Source organism: Nuphar pumila, chromosome 13, assembly GCF_984573655.1.
Source record: "Nuphar pumila chromosome 13, dmNupPumi1.hap1.1, whole genome shotgun sequence".
Taxonomy (NCBI): Eukaryota; Viridiplantae; Streptophyta; class Magnoliopsida; order Nymphaeales; family Nymphaeaceae; genus Nuphar; species Nuphar pumila.
In genome coordinates, this window is record NC_143261.1 from 88,609,149 (window position 1) to 88,630,647 (window position 21,499).

General features: G+C 40.0%; 1 protein-coding gene across 1 annotated transcript; it reads left to right on the top strand.

The window, feature by feature from the left end:
- Positions 1-1,228: 1,228 nt before the first annotated feature.
- LOC149819059 (acyl-CoA-binding protein-like) lies at positions 1,229-20,265 on the top strand. Its single transcript, XM_089984572.1, has 4 exons — positions 1,229-1,348; positions 17,392-17,509; positions 19,262-19,324; positions 19,889-20,265. Exons 1-4 carry the CDS (start codon positions 1,337-1,339, stop codon positions 19,963-19,965), a joined length of 270 nt encoding a protein of 89 aa, XP_089840698.1. The 5' UTR covers positions 1,229-1,336; the 3' UTR covers positions 19,966-20,265.
- The last annotated feature ends 1,234 nt before the right edge of the window (positions 20,266-21,499 follow it).

Genomic DNA, 21,499 nt, shown 5'->3' on the forward strand with positions numbered 1-21,499 from the left:
TTCTTGTTGATAAAGTGGTTCATAGGGTTTGCAAACTTATGAATCAATTTTTTTTTCTTAATAGAAAAATGGCAATCGTCCAAATTTCTGCTTTCTCAAAGCAAACATTTTGCTAAAGAAAAGGGAAATGACAAACATAATCCATGTCACAATCATCTCACCGTAGTTGTACTCATACCTATCGTTTTGGATACGATGTTACCGAACTTTTTGATCAAAATTAATATACCCAATAAAGTCTTGACACCTTATAATGGTCCCAAACTTTTTCCAACTTTAAGAAATGTCTTCATCTCCACCTTTAAGGTTTTGACACTTTTTTGGTGCACTTGAATCCAAATCTAACTAGCTAAACAGATTTATTTTATTTGTAATTAGGACGAACCATCTGTTGGATTCAATTTCAGTTCAGGCATAGATTTAGAGGAGCGCCTCAAGTGACCTTTGGCCAACTCCACCATTGCCGCCACCGGCGATAGAGGTGGAGGAGAGGGAGAGGGTGTTTTGGAAAAAAATTCACACAATCAAACAAACAAAATGTTTTTTTTTTTTTTTTTGTATTTTTTCAGACTATTTTTCTCATGCTACATAAACAAGAGAAAAATTTTCTTTTAAAAACATTATCATATCAAATCTTCTTATAGGCAAAAATATTTTTTTTTCGTGAGATCTTTTCTTGCTTCCAAACGTGCCGTGTAAATCATTTTATACCTCCCCACTACAATAGCTTTCTTGTGATAAGCCTTTTCATGGAAATTGTGTGCCCTTGTGGCAAAAAAGCATATTCCAGGTCCGATGCGGACCTGTTTGGTAAGTACCCAGCTCATTCACAGCCTTATCCAACTTAGACGTGTTGTGCATTGTGGACCAGTCACTTTTCCTTTCTTTCTTTGGTAGTATTTCTTTGTGATAGGCTGCAGGGTATTCTCTAGAGCGATTCGAACCAGAGATCACACAGATAAAGAAGATGGGAACCACGGAATTTTGGGAGAGACGCAAACAGGTTGGACCCACATGGATCCCAATCCGGACCAAAGTCAGGACATGCCTTAACCCGAATCTGCCCTTGTTATAGGCGAAAAATCGGATCAGGGGCCAGACCCGAACCGTGGACCAGACAATCAAATGACGACAGTACAGTGTCAAAACACCCGCAGTCGCGGAAGACGAGAAAAGGGCGGGAAAATCTCTCCGCCCGTGCGAAACGTGGGTGCCGTACGCCACACGTGCCAAGTTCAACAGCAGTTGGTATAAATAGTCGGTCTCTCTCAGCCTCATCGTCGCGGAGGGAAGAGTGAAAGCGAGAGGAGGAAGAAGAACGAGGAGCGCTGAGGAAATGGGTCTGGAGGTGAAATCTTTTTCCTTCTTTTTTGTTTTTTTATTCCCCTAACGCTAACCCAACTTTGCAAAACGCTAGATGATTTGTCCTCCGTATTTTGTGGATTTGTCCTCCGTATTTTGTGGATTTGGTCTCAGCGATCGGTCCGTGAGATCTGATCTCTTCTCCTGCAATCAGATTTTGAATCTTCGATCTTTGTAGGAGAAGAAATCGATCTGGGATATTAGTTCTTCTTGTTGGACATTATGGGTTACGGGTCCAACCCGCAGTCTGACCCGGTTTGACACCCTCTTAGTGGGTCACGTAACTGCCCAATTCCTCCATTATATAAAGGGCTTAGGGGTTACTAAGATGATGAGAATTCGTAACATTTCTCTGCCAAAATACGGTTCCGCATTCAGACTCTGCGGAAAGGGTCCTGCTCACCATCGACATAAGGCTTGGGCTCATTGTGGGCGTCGACCAGTTGAGGAGAACGCCGAACTACCTACACGGACAATGACGAATCCAGGTACGCTCCCTGTCATGTTGTTTTTACAGGGTTTCGCCCAACATTGGGTTATGGGCCCACGGCCACGCATTTCTGCTGCGCGCGGCCGTGTAGGCCGTTTCGGCGATTCGGCGTCGATGGAGTCACCGTGGATCGACAACCACCGATTAGCTGCAGATTGTCACCGTGGGGCGACAGTCTTCACCGGCTACTGTTGTAAAGGGCAACATTATATTCCTGGTTCAGGCAAACCTCATAAAAAAAATATGATCGTTTTATACCTGTGGCCGTTGGGCTATAAGGAGGTTTTTTCCGTCGCCGGGAGCATCGCCGGAGCTGTCACCTGAAATCCCCTGCACCGTCGGGTTGCAGGGTGGTCGGCATAAACCGGAGGTGTTGCCGGGGTTGAACGTCGGATGGCCGGCGTCTGGGGTTTGATAAAAAAACCCTTTTCTCGGCCCGAAGTTCCATCAGCCCGCCATGGAGTTGCTGTCGCCGGGACGTCTGCAGGCGATTCCAGCCTGTAGCCGGTGCCGGCAATAGGACGTCGCCGTAGGGCGCCGTCAGTCACCGATGGCCTTGCTGGCGCCACTGGGATGTCGCCGGCGGATTTAGGGCATCCGAAAATGGCAGCCGCCGTCTGGAACTATTGGAGCAGGGGCGTGGGGTTGTCGCCGGACCGGCGTCACCGTGCGGTGACGCAGGTCGCCAGGGTCCGGCACCGGTCGCCGTTACGGTGACGTGGGTCGCCGTGGAACCGAAAAGGGTGCGGAAATGGCAGCCGCCGTCTGGAACTATTGGAGCAGGGGCGTGGGGTTGTCGCCGGACCGGCGTCACCGTGCGGTGACGCAGGTCGCCAGGGTCCGGCACCGGTCGCCGTTACGGTGACGTGGGTCGCCGTGGAACCGAAAAGGGCGAAAACCCTTTTCGGTTTCCCTGAAATTTCAAACAGAAACCCGATGGGTTTCTGTTTAATTTCTAACAGGGGACCGAATCGGGTCCCGAGTGAAGACCCGATATCAGGGCCCGATCCAAACCCTAAATGGATCGAGCCTACTATTATTTTTGGATCTGACCCAGACCCATAATGGGATCGGGTCTGGGTCTGATTCGAAAAAGATCGGGTCTCCATTTAGATCAGGTCCGATCCGGATCCATTATGGAACGGGTCCGATCCGGACCCATTAAGGGTCGGGTCGTACCCGGGTCCGGTTTTGACCGGGTCAGACCCGGATCCCATTTAAAACTGGGTTGGATCCATAAAAGTAGGATCCAAACACTATTGAGACTGAATCGGATCAGGAACCTGATCCGACCCCTTCTGGAACCGGTTCGGAGTCATTTTTGACCGGTTCTTTTCAGTTTTTTCACCGGTTCCGAGATGCTGAGACCCTGTTTTCATAAATACGAAGAAATACAAGGATTTTGGCATATGGTTATAGGGTTTTATGAACTTTTGTTCATATTAAGTATCGGTTTATAAGGTTCTGAACCGGTTCGGACCCTTAAATGACCGGTTCGGGGCGGTTTCAGACCGGTTCAAAGTGTTTTTAGACCGGTTCCTACTTAAGGACCCTGGGTTTTACCTATATGAGCATGCTTTTGTTATTTTTCATGCTTTATAAAGTATTTATTTTGAATAATGCATGACTTATGCATATTAATTCATGTATTTAGTCTTGGTTAAGTTGTGTATGATAATTTTAAGCATGAATTGTAACTGAATTCATGAAAAATAGTTTATACATATTTGTTGAAGTATGAACTGATATTATGTCATGAATATACATGCATTAAAATGTGTGCATGAGCGTACTCCATAATACGAATAGGTTTTTCGGTAAAAGATTTTGATTGACCGATTCATGTAATCACCAAAGTGATCTGAATCGTGTTAATTAAGGATTCTTTGGACCGTATTAAGATTCGTAATTATGATTGTGTGTGAATTTATGAAACATCGATTCTACCCAAAGGTAGGTCGTTGTGTTCCAAATTTACACAGGGTGTGATAGTAGATGTGTATTCCAGCCCATAAAGCATATTCGTACCCAAAGGTACAATGTTGAATTGCCTCTGGATTCATGATCTACTAGTTTCATCAACTGAAGTCAATTCCTTTAGAATTAAAGAGACGGAGCAATTATGAGTATTGTAGTTTTCACCAAAGTGAAACGATAATGGCTCAACTATGCTTGTCTCAGAAAAGGTGAAAATAAAGGGTCTCACTTTTACCTTTTCAACACGAGTCTCGTCTAAGCAATAATAGTAATGTCTTTCCGTTTTTTCGTTCCTTTGATTTATCAGGTTCATTCCATATCGACGATTCAAGTAGTATCCCTATCTTAGACGGATCAAATTTTTCTGATTGAAAAGAAATCATGTTATTCACTTTGGGCTATATGGATTTAGATCTGACCCTTAGAATTAACGAACCTCCCGCTCTTACAGAGCAGAGTACAACCGATCAGAAGGCTGCCTCTAAGAAGTGGGAGCGCTCGAACAGACTTAGCCTGTTGCTTTTGCAATCTCGGGTGGCTAAGAATATTCGAGGCGTCATTCCTCATTGTAGGACGATTAAGGAATTTTTGGGAGCCATTGAGGCTCAATTCGTCACTTCTAATAAGGCAAGGGGCCAGTACCCTCATGTTCAAATTAGTATCTATGAAATATGCTGGTGACAGTCACATCCGACAACACATTTTGGAAATGAGGAATATTGCGACTCAACTGAATGACATGAAGTTCGCCATCTCTGACTTCTTTTTAGTCCATCTGATCTTAACCTCGTTACCTACTGAGTATGGACCCTTTAAAATCTCCTACAACACACATAATGATGAGTGGTCTTTTAATGACCTCTTGAGTAAGTGTGTTGAGGAAGAGGAGAGATTGAAGGGTGAGAGGGTGTCAAGTGCACATATGGCCTCTCATAAGGATAAACAGAGGTCGAGGCCAAAGAAAAGCTCCTTCAAAAAGAAGAATCAGAAGAGAGCCACTGGGGAGAGTTCAAACTCTCAGGCGAAAGCCAAATCCCAGTTAGATGGCCCTTCTATAAAATGTTTCTTCTGCAAAAAGAAAGGGCATAAGAAGGTGGATTGTTTGAAGTTCAAGAAGTGGCTCGAAAATAAAGGTAATAACTCATTCGTTTCTCATGAGTGCAATCTAATTCATGTTCCATTGCATAGTTGGTGGATTGATTATGGTGCCACGGTGCACATTGCCAACTCTCTGCATGCATTTCTGAACAAAAGGGAACCAACGGAGCATGAAAGATGCATCTTCTCAGGAAATAAGATGCGTTCGCATGTCAAGAGCGTTGGAACCTGCAGAATTGTGTTGGAGTCGGGATTTGTATTGGATTTGGTCGATACATTTTATGTTCTATCTTATAGTCGAAACCTAATTTCAATTTCAAGACTTGACAAGTTTGGTTTTGCTTTTAAATTTGAAAAATCTGAACTTATTGTTATGAAAAATTCAATGAATATAGGTTCTGCATATATGTGTGATGGTTTGTATCGATTAAGAACCAAACTCCAAATTCAGGAATCTCACTCCATTGAGAACACAAAGATTGACAATAAACGTGGTCTAAAGGATGATCAATCCTATTTACTTTGGCATCGGAGGTTAGGACATATCTCGAAAGAGAGAGTCCAAAGATTCGTGAAAGAGGGAATCCTTGGATCCTTTGATTTTACGAATATAGAGCCATGTGTTGACTGCATAAAGGCTAAGCAGTCTAACACATATAAGAAAGATGCCAAACGTAGCAATGAAAAGTTAGAAATAGTGCATACGGATGTCTGCGGCTTTTTTTCACCGTGTTATACGGGTGAAAAATATTTTGTCACCTTTATAAACGATTACTCACGGTATATGTATCTTTACTTATTATCTGAAAAATCTGAAGTCTTTCAGGTTTTTAAGGACTTCAAGAAGGAAGTAGAGAAACAAACTGGTGAAGTTATCAAGGTTGTCAGGTCAGATAGAGGTGGCGAATATTATGGTCGTTTCACTAAGATGTGACAAAAGGAAGGTCCATTAGCGCGGTTTCTAAAAGAAGAAGGCATTGTACCTCAATATACCATGCCTGGTAGTGCTTACCAGAATGGTGTAGCTGAAAGGAGAAACCGTACGCTTAAAGAAATGGTTCGAACGATGTTGAATCACTCAAACCTCCCTTTGACCTTGTGGGGTGAAGCTCTTAGGACAGCAATGCATATTTTGAATAAGGTTCCTACGAAGGTTGTTCAAAAGACTCTTTACGAGTTATGGACAGGTAGAAAACCTTCTTTGTCATATATGCACATATGGGGATGTCCAACAGAAGCTAAATTGTATAACCCACATATAAAAGTTTTTGATCCTAGGACAACTAGTGGTTTCTTCATTGGTTATCCAGAAAGATCGAAAGGCTTTAGGTTTTATTGTTCATCTTATACACCACAGATAGTGGAAACTGATAAAGCAAGATTTCTTGAAAATGGTTCTGTTGGGATAGATGCGTCTCAAAATATTGATTTTGAGGAAATGCAGGATTCAGGTTCTACACCTGCTGAGGATAATGACCCAATTTTCTCTATCATTATTCTTTCGAGTAATGTAAGAGAAAGTCCAGTCAATGAACATCAATCCCAACTAGATCCGGTTGTTGATGAGGATATACAACAACAACAGGATACAAAGGCTCATTTTGAACCACCTGTATGAAGGTCCACCAGAATTAGGAAATCTGCTATCCATCCGGACTATGTGGTGTATTTACAAGAGTCAAATGATTTCATAGACATTGATGAAGATCTCTTCACATTTGCAGAAGCCATTGAAAGTGAAAGATCAACACATTGGATCAATGCCATGAAAGAAGAGCTTGACTCTATGGCAAAGAACCAAGTGTGGGATCTTGTACCTCGACCTGATGGAGTTAGACCTGTTGGTTGTAAATGAGTTTACAAAACCAAAACAGACTCTAAAGGTCATGTGGAGAGGTGCAAGGCTAGGTTTGTTGCAAAAGGTTTCACACAGATAGAGGGCATTGATTATAATGAGACTTTTTCTCCTGTCTCAACTAAAGAATCATTAAGGATAATCATGGCCCTCGTAGCTCATTTTGATTTAGAGCTACATCAGATGGATGTGAAAACTGCCTTCCTGAATGGGGATCTGGATGAGGAGGTATACATGCAACAACCTCCTGGTTTCAGTAAAGATGACTCGAATAACTTAGTTTGCAAGTTGAATAAGTCAATTTATGGACTTAAACAAGCCTCCCACCAGTGGTATAAGAAGTTCAATCAGGTAATAATGAACTTTGGATTTACTGAAAACATTGTTGATCAGTGTATTTACATTAAGACTAGTGGGAGTAAGTTCATAATTTTGGTTTTATATGTTGACGATATTCTTCTTGCAACTAATGATTTGAGTCTTTTACATGAAACAAAAGACTTTCTTTCCTCTTATTTCGATATGAAAGACATGGGTGAGGCCACTTATGTCCTTGGAATCGAGATCCGTCGTAACAGAACTAAGGGTGTCCTTGGCCTATCTCAGAAATCCTATATCCTTAAGGTTCTTAAAAGATATGGGATGAAGAATTGTTCTTCTAGTTCGGCACCTATAGTGAAAGGGGATAAATTGAGTTTGAAGGACTGTCCTCAGGATGATATTGCGAAGGCTCAGATGTATGCTGTCCCATATGCTTCAGCAGTTGGGAGTTTACAGTACGCGCAGACCTGCACTCGACTTGATATAGCATTTGCTGTGGGAATGCTTGGTAGATATCAGTCAAATCCAGGCATTGCGCATTGGAAGGAAGCGAAGGTCATGCACTATTTACAAGGAACGAAAGACTATATGTTGATCTACAGGAAAGTTGATCACCTAGAGGTCGTTGGATACTCTGATGCGGACTTAGGAGAGTGTATTGACAGTAGAAAATCCACTACTGGATACATTTTCCTTCTAGCGGGTGGTGCTGTCTCATGGAGAAGCGGAAAGCAGTCTACCACTGCTGCTCATACCATGGAGGCAGAATTTATTGCTCTATACGAGACTTCGTCACAGGCCATTTGGATAAGGAACTTCATTATGGGTCTTGGTATAGTGGACTCTATTGAGAGACCACTAAAAATCTTTTGTGACAATGAAGCAGCCGTGTCCTTTTCAAATAACAACAGGAGCTCAACATCGTGTCGACACATGAAGTTAAAATATTTTGTTGTTAAAGAAAGGACTGAGAATCATCTGGTATGTATTGATACAATTGGGACGAAGGAAATGACTGCGGATCCCCTTACTAAAGGGCTAGCACCGGGATTGTATTCCTAACATGTAAAGGGGATGTGTCTTTTTTATTCCTTCTGATGTATGACAATACATTATGTAATCACATTTGTGTTTATGTTTTGATTCTCTGAGGTTTTGTGTTATTGTTGATTTTGCATAAATAATCTCTCATATGGGTTAGAAAGAATAGCAGAATAACAATATTAAAGGACCAATAAAATGGGTGAGAGACCAACCTATTCATAAAGGTAATTTTTTTTACATGCCTAAACACTGAAGGTGAATTGTAGTGTAGTACAAGGAAATATGACATTTCATAAAGGGGTATTCATATCCTTGACTCATACGATTCATCATTGTAATAAAGGGTGGCATGTGAACCCACATGAAGAATTAAATCGAGATAACGGTATACACCTTGATTTAGTACACTTTTGGTGTCAATGGGTCAAGTGGGAGAATGTTGGACATTATGGGTTACGGGTCCAACCCGCAGTCTGACCCGGTTTGACACCCTCTTAGTGGGTCACGTAAGTGGCTGAATAATGGAGATAGTGGGTGGGAGTTACGTGAATGTGGAGAGACCACATTCACATAACTGCCCAATTCCTCCATTATATAAAGGGCTTAGGGGTTTACGAAGATGATGAGAATTCGTAACATTTCCCTGCCAAAATACGGTTCCGCATTCAGACTCTGCGGAAAGGGTCCTGCTCACCGTCGACATAAGGCCTGGGCTCATTGTGAGCGTCGACCGGCTGAGGAGAATGCCGAACTACCTACACGGACAATGGCGAATCCAGGTACGCTCCCTGTCATGTTGTTTTTACAGGGTTTCGCCCAACACTTCTTTCCTCTTTTTCTTTTTCGAAACTTTGCTTTTCCGTGTTCCTCTTCTGTGTTTTACACCCCTTTTATGGATTGCTCGTCATTTCTTTGGCATGCATACACTGATTATTGTTGTTGCTGTTATTAGTATTTATTCAGTTTTATGTTTGATCTGGCACGGTTAGATCCTCTTGCAGAGAGATCGTGAAAAGGTATTAATTTTTGGAAGTGAGAATCATCTGTTACTGAATCTTGTGGTATGTCGTCTTTGTAGAATGATTTCCTTTCTGGAAAATCGAAGTAATGATCAGGCCGTAGTGGATAATATTGTTTTTTACTCGGGAATAGTCTCTACAGACTTGTTCTGGGTCAGATAAGTGACTTTTAGTTTAGTAAACGCTCTATCAAAGTCCAGTAGCCAGGCCAGGGTTTAAGTTTCAGTTGTTGGTTTATCCAGATAAGTGAGGATAGGGTTCTGATGGCATGGTTTTGGTTTAGTCCTAACTGTCTAACACGATCAGCTGTCTCTGGTTCCAGGCCACATTTATGTCGGATATACAGCCAAACAGAATTTGTCTTCACTCGGTAGGATGGGTTCATAGAAGATCTGTGTATAATATTGCCGTTCTGAATAAAATTAGTCCTTTTTAGTTGGGTGTCTAGATCCTATAAGTCTCAGTGAGATTAGCGAGATAGTCCATTGAATTCAGTTGGGAGCACACAACTGATGTGTAAGTACCTATCCAACTCTGGATTTGATGATGCTAATCTGAACAGGTCAGATTCAATTAGGGCTTGATGAAAACTGAAATTACTTGGGAGTCTAGATCCTGTAAGACTCCATGAGATTAGAGAGATAGTCCATTGGATTCAGTTGGGAGCACATAACTGAAGTGCAAGTACCTATCCAACTCTGGATTTGATACTGCTAATCTGAATAGGTCAGATTCAATTAGGGCTAGATGAAAACTGAACCATCTGACCAGGCTTCTTGTTTGCATCCATGTAAACAATTCTTGGCTGGGATTCAGCTATATATTCACACGAGCTTTGACACTTCTGTTACATGCAATATTTGTTATAGTTATCTTGGTGGCTTTACCATCTATTTTATTTTTAGATTATATTTTAAAAGGGGATGCTTGATGAATATGAATCAATATGTAAATTTATGCTATTAAAGTATTAATTACTCATGCTTTTTTGTACTTCACAACAATCTTGACCTGCGTCACATAGGCACTTCGCTTAGCATGCATGTCTTGTGTTGACAAAAAAACCTATGAAAATCTAGATACATACCAGCAAACATATTTGGTTGGTAAACATATTCCAGTTTATATATATATATATATATATATATATATATATATATATATATATATATATATATATATATATATATATATATATATATATTTGGTGCTATTGAAGGCATGAAACTATTGAGCTGAAAATCATAGGTTCAAGATTTACTGACTCAATCTGAACGCATAGATGTGTTCAACAATGTATGTTTGCTAATGATCAAACCTTCAGTTGTTGTTTCGATTGAAAAATATGATGTTTTGTCTCATGAAATTTTAGTTGCATTGTGGTCTGTTGAGGTTTGAAGCCTTTGAAAAAACATGCTTACATGTCTCAATCACATGACTCAAACTCATTTTCACTAAACAAACCTTGTTGATCACATTCATAAGGTTCGATATACCAAGAAATCTAAAAAATATGAATAGAAGGTTATTTGTACACCACAGTTAGGTATATATATATATATATATATATATATATATATATATATATATATATATATATATGTCACATGGGTGCGGGGATGCGGCACTTCCAAAAACCCCAGGTGCGGGGGTGCGGCAGGGGCAAAAATATAAAAAAAAATTATATATATATATATATATAATTTTGAAGTTTTAACAGTTTAACATTTAACAGTAAACATTGTCATAAACTCATAATATGATTCATCATGCATGCAATATATCAACCTAAATATCAAATTATCAATCAAATAAGTAAAGCAATTACATAAATCGACCTAAATATCAATCAAATAAGTATTGTATAAAAGAACTAAATTACATACCAAAGTATATCCTGATGAAGTAATGGATGTTAATAATTTTCTTCATCATCATCAAATGCATCATTAGAAGGAATATTGGGCTCAGCTAAATCCATGTTTGTTACGTTGAATTCATGTTCTCCCTCGAAGTCACACTCTTTTGGGTTTACATCCCCAAATTTGGATGTTCCTTGTCTGCGTTATAAACCCAATTTGAAAATGATAAATACAATACAAGTATATTTAAATGAAAACTAAGAAATAATCAAATAACTAAGAGAGCAAATTAGTACCTGTATTCATCATTGCTTCGCGAAAGTAATGGAAGATTTGAATGAACATATACTAATCCTCTGCACGCTTGCTGGTGAGTTTGTTTCTCTTCGTGTTGTGGATTTGAGAATATGTGCTCCAATTTCTTTCACAACAAGATGAACTAGCAGACTGCGATAGCAATCTTAATGCAAGACGTTGCAGAAGAGGTGTTTCTGATCCAAATGTTGACCACCATGTGATAGGATCTATATTATCTTCTTCTCTCGCGAATAATGCCGGTGCATATAATCTCGAAGATGAAAATTTTCCAAACTCTTGTGTGACTTGATGTAGAAGATATGCTTCTGGAAAAAGTCTTGTCATACACATATTTTTATGTCTTGATAGCTCTGAGTCTAAATTTGGAGGGACACTACCAATACCACCAGCCCGCCACTTATTTGCATAATATTTTGGATTAAGAGAATGTGCCATGCAATGTAAAGGAGTGTTGTTCTTATCCCATCTTCTGACTAAAATTGAATGAATATGATTAAAAAAATCTGAATCAATGCAGGATTTTTTTCTTCATGCATGAAAACTATAGCTTGTATTTTTTCAATCATATTATCCCACATTTCATAAACTCTGTGAAGCATGGGTTCATCCTTATCAACTTCTCTTAACATTTCCCAAATAGGTTGCGTAAATTGAAGGAAGTATACCAATCTGTCCCAAAACTCATCATCAAGAATGAATTTCTTAATTTCTTGAGCCTTGATATCATCATCAGCATGATAGAATGTCCAATTTTCATCAGTCACCATGTTAATCAAAGCATTCTTCACTCTTTTAATCCTCTTCATCATCACAATGATGGACGCAAAACGTGTTTCAACGACCTTCAACAATTTCAAATCAGAATGCCTATTAAATATAGCATTAGCACGATGGTGGTTACCAACAAAATTCCTAACGCTTTTGACATTTCTTTCTAAATCTTCAATCTATGAACATAAAGCATATGTTTGTGAATTTTCTTCTTCTTTGGGGTTGCAGATGCTCTTTAGGGCTAGATTTAAGCTGTGTGCTACACAGGGAGTCCAAAAATTATGAGGGTACTCACTCTCCAAACTCAACGCTGCACTTTTACAAACTGGAGCGTTGTCTGTAATGATTTGTACCACTTTCTGATCACCCACTTCTTTTATCACTTCTATAAACAATCCCTTCAAATACTCTGCATTTTTATATTCCCCAGATGCATCAACTGCTTTCAAGAATATTGGGCCACTAAGTGAACAAACAATGAAATTGATTAATGGACGCCTTTGAATATCTGTCCATCCATCAGACACAATAGAAACTTCATTTTGCTCCCATGAATATTTTTTAATCTCTAGCAACCTCTCCACATTTGCCCTCTCTTCTGCAAGAAGTGTGGTTCGTATTTTTTCTGAACTTGAAGGCACATAACCACTCAAATTACAATTTGCCAAGGATGTTACTAAATCCTTCCAATAAGGATTTCTAGTCGCATTAAATGGGAGTGCACCAGAATAAAAATACCTCCCAACTTTTCTATCCAATTCTTCTCTTCCATATGTATTGAATGCTGCTTGTATCATTCCTCTACCTCCTACATTGACTTTTCTTTTTTTTTCAGCATCTTCTTGGTGGCTTGCAAATGGCACACTGACTGCAGAAGAATCAGCCATTGCCTTTCTCTTCTCATATTCTTCTTGTATTTTCTTGTATTGTCTTCGCATTGCCTCATCAACTTTCCTGCAAGCTGAAATGCCATGTCCTGGTATCTTCAACAAATGAGCCTTCACTCTTGTGTAAGACCCAACAAAATCTCTTTCGCAGAGTTTGCATCAAAATCTCTTGTTTCCACCACCTCCTCCAGTTTTTGCAAGTTTATCTACATGTACCCATAGTGGCCCCACATCATCGATTCCACTGCAACTATCAGCAAAACTAGCAGCAGAACTCACATGTTGGGATGAGGATGACGCAAGTCCTTTCCCTTTATCCGTCATTTTTATCTTGAAATCACAAAAAAAATACATTAAAATTTTCAAATCAATTTGAAAACACAGGGAGAAGGGGGGCCCAGCCCCTCCCCTGCCAACCCAACAAGAGAGCGAGAGCGAGGGGGGCTCGGACCCTCCCCTGCTGAAAACAGAGAGAGCCAGATGGGGGAGGGGCTCGGCCCCTCCCCTGTCGACCCAAAAAAAATCCAGATGGGGGAGGGGCTCTTGTCGACCCAAAAAAAGAGCCAGATGGGGGAGGGGCTCGGCCCCTCCCCTGTCGACCCAAAAAAAAAACAGACAGATGGGGGAGGGGCTTGGCCCCTCCCCTGTCGACCCAAAGAAAAAAACAGATAGGGGAGGGGCTCGGCCCCTCCCCTGTCGACCCAAAAAAAATCCAGATGGGGGAGGGGCTCGGCCCCTCCCCTGTCGACCCCCAAAAAAAAACAGATGGGGGAGGGGCTCGGCCCCTCCCCTGTTGACCCAAAAAAAAAAACAGATGGGGGAGGGGCTCGGCCCCTCCCTTGTCGACCCAAAAAAGAAAACAGATAGGGGAGTGGCTCGGCCCCTCCCATGTCGACCCAATAAAAGAGCTAGATGGGGGAGGGGCTCGGCCCCTCCTGTGCCGAAAAACGAGGGAGCAGGGGGGGCTCAACCCCTCCCCTGCTGACCCAACAAGAGACCGAGAGGGGGGGGGGGGAGTGCTCGGCCCCTCCCCAGCCGACCCAAGAAGAGAGTGAGAGACATACCTGCGAAAGGAGAGGAGGAGCCGAGAGGAGGAGCCGAGAGGAGGAGCCTGGGAGGCGGAGCTGGGGCGGCGATCGGAGAGCTCGAGCTCAGGGGGAGAGAGAGGAGAGATTAGGGCAAATTTTTTTTTTTGCCCTAATCCTCCTTTTCATCGGCGATTTTTTTTTTACACCCAAATTATGGACAAAAATGACCCTGGGTGCGTTGACCGCACCCAGGGTCGTGTTGACCGCACCCGGTGCCACACCCGCACACGCACCCGCGTCGCGTCGATGCGGGTGCGACACCTGTTTTGCCGAGTCCCTGTGACATATATATATATATATATATATATACAAGAATGCAGATTGTGCTCCCCTCTTTTATTTGTTAGGTGACTATAGGTTCCTCCAAAAATCATAGTTTTAGGTATTTTATGTTACGTCCGTTACATGTGTTTATCATTGTTTATTCAATAGAAAACATGTTTATGATTAAGCATCTTTATGTGCAGATGTGCATTTTGAAGAGGTAAAAAATCAATGTTGATATTGTACTGAAATTTGATGATAAAGTATTTGCATTTTCACATCAAATCAATTTGAAACAAAGTTTGATTCTTAATAAATAAACAATGATAAACACATCTAACAATTCAGATCTAGCATAAAACACCTAAAACTATGATTTTTGGAGGGTCCTAACGTGACCTAGCAAAAAAAGGGGGAGAACAATTACCATTCTCTCTCTATCTATGTATATATATATATATATACATATATGTATATGTATGTGGGTGCTTCTATGGTGTTAGTACACACTTGATTACATGGATCTAAGCTTCAAATGCAAAATCTAACCTTTGGATCATGTTGAACATGATCTATTACTATGTCCACGTGTTAAAGTTAATTGAAATATGATGTTTTATTACCATTTCTAGACCATCCTTATTTTCATGAATTGTGAGCCATTTATTTTTATTGTCTCAAAAATAGGATCTTATGATGTATAAGTCATGATAAAACCTTCTAACATAGTAAATAAACCATGCTAAACACAACTGTACGATTAGATATACCATTTGGCGAATAGATCCATACAAACAATAGTGTGTACCACTGTATTGTATCATGGTACATAACCACTTTACATTTTCCATATGTATAGGGATTGTGTTGCCCCCTTTTTTCCTTAGGTCACGTTAGGCCCTCCAAAAATCATAGTTTTAGGTATTTGATGCTAGATCTGAGCTGTTAGATGTGTTTATCATTGTTTATTCAACATAAAACATGTTTTTGCTTAAGCATCTTTATGCTCAGATCTGTATTTTAAAGAGGTAAAAAAAATCAATGGTTGATATTGTACTAAAATTTGATGATAAAATATACCCATTTTTACATAAAATCAATTCAAAACAAAGCTTGTTTCTTAATTACTAAGCAATGCTAAACACAACTGTTCAAAACAAAGCTTGTTTTTTAATTACTAAGCAATGATAAACACAACTGTTCAGATCTATCCTATGTAACATAGACACAATACTTTTGTTGTTGTACCTGTTTTGACACATGATGACATGGGTGCGGGTACGCCATTGGTTAGGTCCCACAATGCTCCGGGTTGGGTCTAACCCAAACCCGACCCAAACTAAATTTTTTAGGGTTTTGACAACACGGTACCCATTTTTTTTTTACCTCTGGTGAAAGGCATGGAAGAAGAGAGAGAGAGAGAGAGAGAGAGAGAGAGAGAGAGAGAGAGAGAGAGAGAGAGACCTTTCCTTTTTATCAGACCCCTTTCCTGTTTCACTCTTATGTTTTTTTTTCAAATATTCATTTTTTACCTACACTCCCTCCTTTATTCAAAATGCCATCCACAACTCCTTCATTTACTGAAAACTGCATTGGATTTATAAACCATTATATGGATCTTGCATTGGACCCACACAATATATATATATATATATATATATATATATATAGAGAGAGAGAGAGAGAGAGAGAGATGTCCATGTACCCTTATTTTTTGAAATTTCCGTGTTGTACCCTCCGTGCCCACACCTATACCCGTACCCATGTGACATATGACCTATCATAAAACACCTAAAACTATAATTATGAAGGTTCCTAACTTAACCTAACTAAAAAAGAGGCACCACAATCCCCATTCTCTCTCTCTCTATATATATATATAAATAGTGATGAGTAGCTCATAAACAGTTTATGTCCTATACCATCCTAAATGCCTCTAAAAAACATAGTTGCACATGTTTTTTGTTTAACCCTTACCTGTAGATGCGTTCGTCATTGCATATTCACTGAAAATCATGCTTTGCATCGAGTTGTCTCGATGAGAAACCTCGAATTCTATTTCGCCAAGTTCTGGTGCAATACAAGGCGTCAGTTTTTTATCAGTCTAAATGCACATCTAAAGATGAAAAATGACTTATCTAATATATGTTTTCTACTAAGCTACATAGAATACGTCTCTGAGTTCGGATTAAGCAAACACCCAAAACTTTGTCCCTTTGAAGCTGTTTAGGACGGTTTAGGAGATGAGGCTGCTTTAGGAGCTTCTCTCTCTCTGTGTGTGTGTGTGTGTGTGTGTGTGTGTGCGTGTGTGTGTGTGTGTGTGTTTACCCATCTTTATGCCTGTGTGACATAGGCATTAAGTTCTACTTTGGGCTCAAACCATGAATTCTAACAACTGGATTTACATTTGTGTTTTTGACTGGATGATAGATCTCCATGAACTTTATATTTGCAAAGACTAAACAAATAAAGCTTCAAGAGAGAAACCAGATGCAGTTTTGGCGCCTATGTCACATAGGTGCGGGTGCGGATGCTGCGATGCGGCACTTTAAAAAAACTTGGGTGCGGGGGTGCGGGAGGGTATATGTATATGTGTGTGTGTGTGTGTGTGTATAAATTTTAACAGTTTTAAGTTAACACTGTGTATGTCTGTGCATTTATGTATTTATATATATATAATATAGATAAAAATGGACTTGATTAGTGTTAACTGAATCTACTTTTGGATAGAAATGGGCCTCAATGTGGTTGACTTCACCTAACACAAAGGAAGCTGTGTCCAAGTGTCGCACCCGCCTGGATGCGGGTGCGACGCAGGTGCGGTACCCTGTTAGAAGAGTCCATGTGACATAGTTTGGCACTGTGCTGTGCCAACAGGGGATGTGTGTATGTGTACTCAAGGCATTGATACATTTTGTAACTCACAACTTCGTGATATCTGCATCCATTTTTCCACCTAAAATCATCTGGCATTACTTTTATAGTTTTGTGCAATCTCATGATCATTGTAATAAGTGTGGTGGGTTTCCTTGCAGGAAGAGTTCAAGGAATATGCTGAAAAAGCCAAAACTCTCCCAGAAAAAACAACAGATCAAAGCAAACTTATTCTTTATGGGCTTTACAAGCAAGCGACAGTTGGTCCAGTGAATACTAGTGTGTATTTTATGCTAAACTTCTATTATGATGCATATTGTTTTCTTCTAATAAATTGTTTGATCTATATTGACATGGCATTGGCAAACTTTTCTCTTTTCCAACTGATACTCGTTGTCTGTGGTGAATGATCTTTTGGAAATCTTGCTTCTATGCTAACCAGTTATGTTGTAATTAATTCAAGAATTCACATGATTTGGATTGTTTACACATATGGTGTAACTCTAGGTGAGTTCCTCAAATCAATTGGATCATACACCTCTATAATCGAGAGATGGACTTGGGCCCAAGCAATGAACTACCAGAGTTCCAAGGACTTTATATGGTTATCAAAGGCAGGCCACCGGGCCAGGGCTTAGTCAAGAACTTATCCTCGCTCGTGCTTGTGTGTGTGTATCATCATTGCAGTATATAACACACACATGCATGCATATTTTAGATAATATGATATAGATTAATATCTTATGTTTTATGATGTGTCTTGTAATTTAATTATTCATTGTGACAAAGTAAGCAATGATGCTCTAAATAATAAATGCAATTATCTGGTTTGTATAGTATGAGAACCTTATCATGGATACTTGAGGACTGACCTAACTTTGCTTGGGTGGTTGCATTGGCAGTGGTTGCAACCCAAGTCTGGTCAACCATACCTGCTGTCTACCCCTGCATATCAATTTACATGATATACACTGTAGTCTTCAGAATGTTTCAACTCTCTCACTCTGATTTGATGTTATAAGGGGACAACATGGGGAGTAAATTGGAGTGTCCCTGTGACATATTAGTAGAAAGTCTGAGATAGCCTGAGTTCAGAAGACTCGAGCATTATAGTTTGGCCTTTGAATGTTTTTAATGATGAAGTTTCTTCCATAGGGATTTGGCCGAGGATTATCAATAGATCATATTTGATTTTGCAATCTCCCCAATGTGGATCACGTTAGTGGACAATGCATCTGACCAAGAAGCAGGCTGATCATAGGGCTGGGCAGTTCCAGATTTGTCTAGCATCAGCTTCTCCTTGTGCGCTTAGTACATGATTTGGCACAACTGGGCCTAGTCCTACTTATTGAGTATGCATGGGGAATGAGACCTCAATACATAAGATAATTGTACCTTTCTATTTAACATATAGGCAATGCCTCCACATGCATCTTTATCAATATGTGTAGCAAGGCTTCCTGATCAATTGCCGTGAATGTGATCATTCTAACCTGATTTGAGTCCAAACTAGTTCCCAGCAATACTTGGTTTGGATAAGGACTGATGCTGGCAAGATTTCAGTCCTGACTAATTGACATCTCTGATTGAATGTGCTTCAGATGATGCTGAAGACAGAGATGCCTAACTGAAGCGGAACATAGTCAAGGAAGCAGAAGCCCCTATTGGTGGGAAAGATCCAATTCTATTTACGGCATGACCTCTTGGGGTATGCCCCTTCATACAGAGCACTCAATGAAAAGAAAGATTTCATACCCCCTCATAGTGCTTTTGATAGTGTTGGGAGAGGTTCAATGGGAGGAGTGTTTTACTGTGCCGGTTCACCTTCAAAAGTATTTTTTCCATGTTCTGTTCTTGCTGCTAAAGTTTGCTCTCTTTCTACAACTTTTTGACCACTTCAGAGAATGATATGCTTTATTTATGAGTGGGGCTACTTATGTGGTTGGCCTGCTCCCTTGTTGAGCACCAAAATGATGTATGAAAATAATACCTTTGTTAGATTAGTCTCTGAAGCTGTTAATCTTGCTACAGGCCGTCCTGGAATATTTAATCTACGGGACAGGGCAAAGTGGGATGCATGGAAGGCTGTAGAAGGTAAGAACATATTCTCTCTCACTTTCTCAATGAAATCTGCATAGGTATATTTACCATTTGGAAAGCAAGTGACCATCCTCTTTATTGGAGCATATATATCTTGTCAAAGTTCATGAAATGCAGCTTTTTCACCAGCGTAGTAGTCGATAATGAACTTGACATTTCAAATTGTGGTTACTACCTGAATTTAGAGGCGTCACTGCATGATGCATCAACTTTTGGGAAATACCATAAAACATGTGTTTTTTATCTCAGATCAGAAATTAGAATGTTTAGATGTAAAGCTGAGGAAGTTTGGGATGATAATCCAAACAAAAACTTGTTCCCAGTTAATCAAGATATGGATACACAATAGGTTTAAAAGTGCTCTAGTGACAAAATGTAGAATTAAGGAATTTCTAGACTAAAAGATTTGATCACCTTTTCACCTTCGGGGAATTGGATGCTTCAAGTTTCTTCAGAGTAGCACTTTTTCGATGAACCAGGGTGTAGCACGTTTCATCCCACATGACAAAATGCTCAAATCTTTTTCTCGTTTCTCATTAAGAATGTATTAACTTACAGGGAAATCGAAGGAGGAAGCCATGAATGACTACATCACCAAGGTAAAGCAACTGCTGGAAGAGGCTGCTGCTGCATGATTTTCTCATCATTGTTGTTAGGAGATGAATGGTTCCTATCCACTACCAAACTCGACTATCAGCAGTTAAGTTTATGACATCGTTATCTATTTGAGCTAAATGTTGCTATCTGACATCGTTATGTATTTATTCTCTCTCTCTCTCTCTCTCTCTCTCTCTCTCTCTCCCCAATTGCTCCACAAGTTGATGATTGTCGGTTATGACTAAACATTAATCAACTTCAGCTATTACGCCTGGATGTTTGGAAATTGTAAATCTAGAACCCAAACTGAAAATCACTTCGTTTCTGATTGTCATTAACACGATTAGACTTGGACCAAATTTGGACCAATCTCGTATTTGTTGGATGCTTACCTGAAACGGCTACATCATCCTGGTGTTGTAGCTGCACTTTTTTCTACATTTCCCTCCTGTTCTCATTAAATGCATCAAACGTTATACACAATCAAGCTTTCTGACTTCGTAAACACGGGCTGGGTTGAGGATGCTGTCGTTTGATCTCGCACTGATTATGTTAGTCGCATAATGTTTGAACTATTGCAAGATCAAAAAGACCTACGGTCAGCCATGGAATTAAAGACAGGGAAAGTTGAAACCTATGTGACCTGTAGTATTTGGGGCATATGTGAGATGTCTACCCGCCGTAGTATTTGTGGGGGTGTGGTGATCAAACAGGCCTACTCAGGTCCAAGGCCCCAGGACACGATTCAAAACACATAGCAACAAAGTTCAATGCGTCCGTTGAGCAAACACATGCCAATGCCATCCCTAGTTTCTAAACCTCGTAACTTGTTCATCCTTGTAATCACTTTTAGTTGCAGAGGATCAGGAACAAGGTTGTTAAACGTGGATATTGTTGGGCTCGTTGGATTCATCCCACTTATCAGGGGGATTGTTGGAATCATTCCATAAGTGAATATTCTTATCCTTTTATCATGATCGTGCTCCATATCTTATGGGCAGTTGTTATATTTGTGTTGTAGTAACTGCCATTGTGATGATTATCAAGATTTTAAGATTGTGCTCATCTTTATCACAGAAATGTGGCGGAGCCTGTGTATGAATGAAAATAATCAATTCTATCATGTAACACGCTTTTCTTAATATGGTATCAAAGCAAGGTTGATAACCATTTTTTTATGACCTTTTCATCACGACGGATGGAAGTGCTCGATCGTGAATTTGACAGTTATGAACTAAAATCAATTATCGGTAAGTTGAATGATAATCTATATTTTTTACATCATTTAGATAACTCGGGACAAATATTGGTCACCTGTCCTTTCCTATGCGCTATGGAATTGTGCCATGATCATAGCCCTGTCAGTCAAAAATAAATTGGGCTTCATTGTGAAATCAAACATATCTTAATCCACATTTACCCAATGAACCCGATGCAACAACATGGTTCTCTCATGGGTATTGAATTCGTTATCAAGGGATTCGACATAGAGTGTGATTTATGGAGAAACGACAATCGAGATATAGAAAGAACTTCATTAACGTTTTTCTCAAACCAATGAACTACGGATTT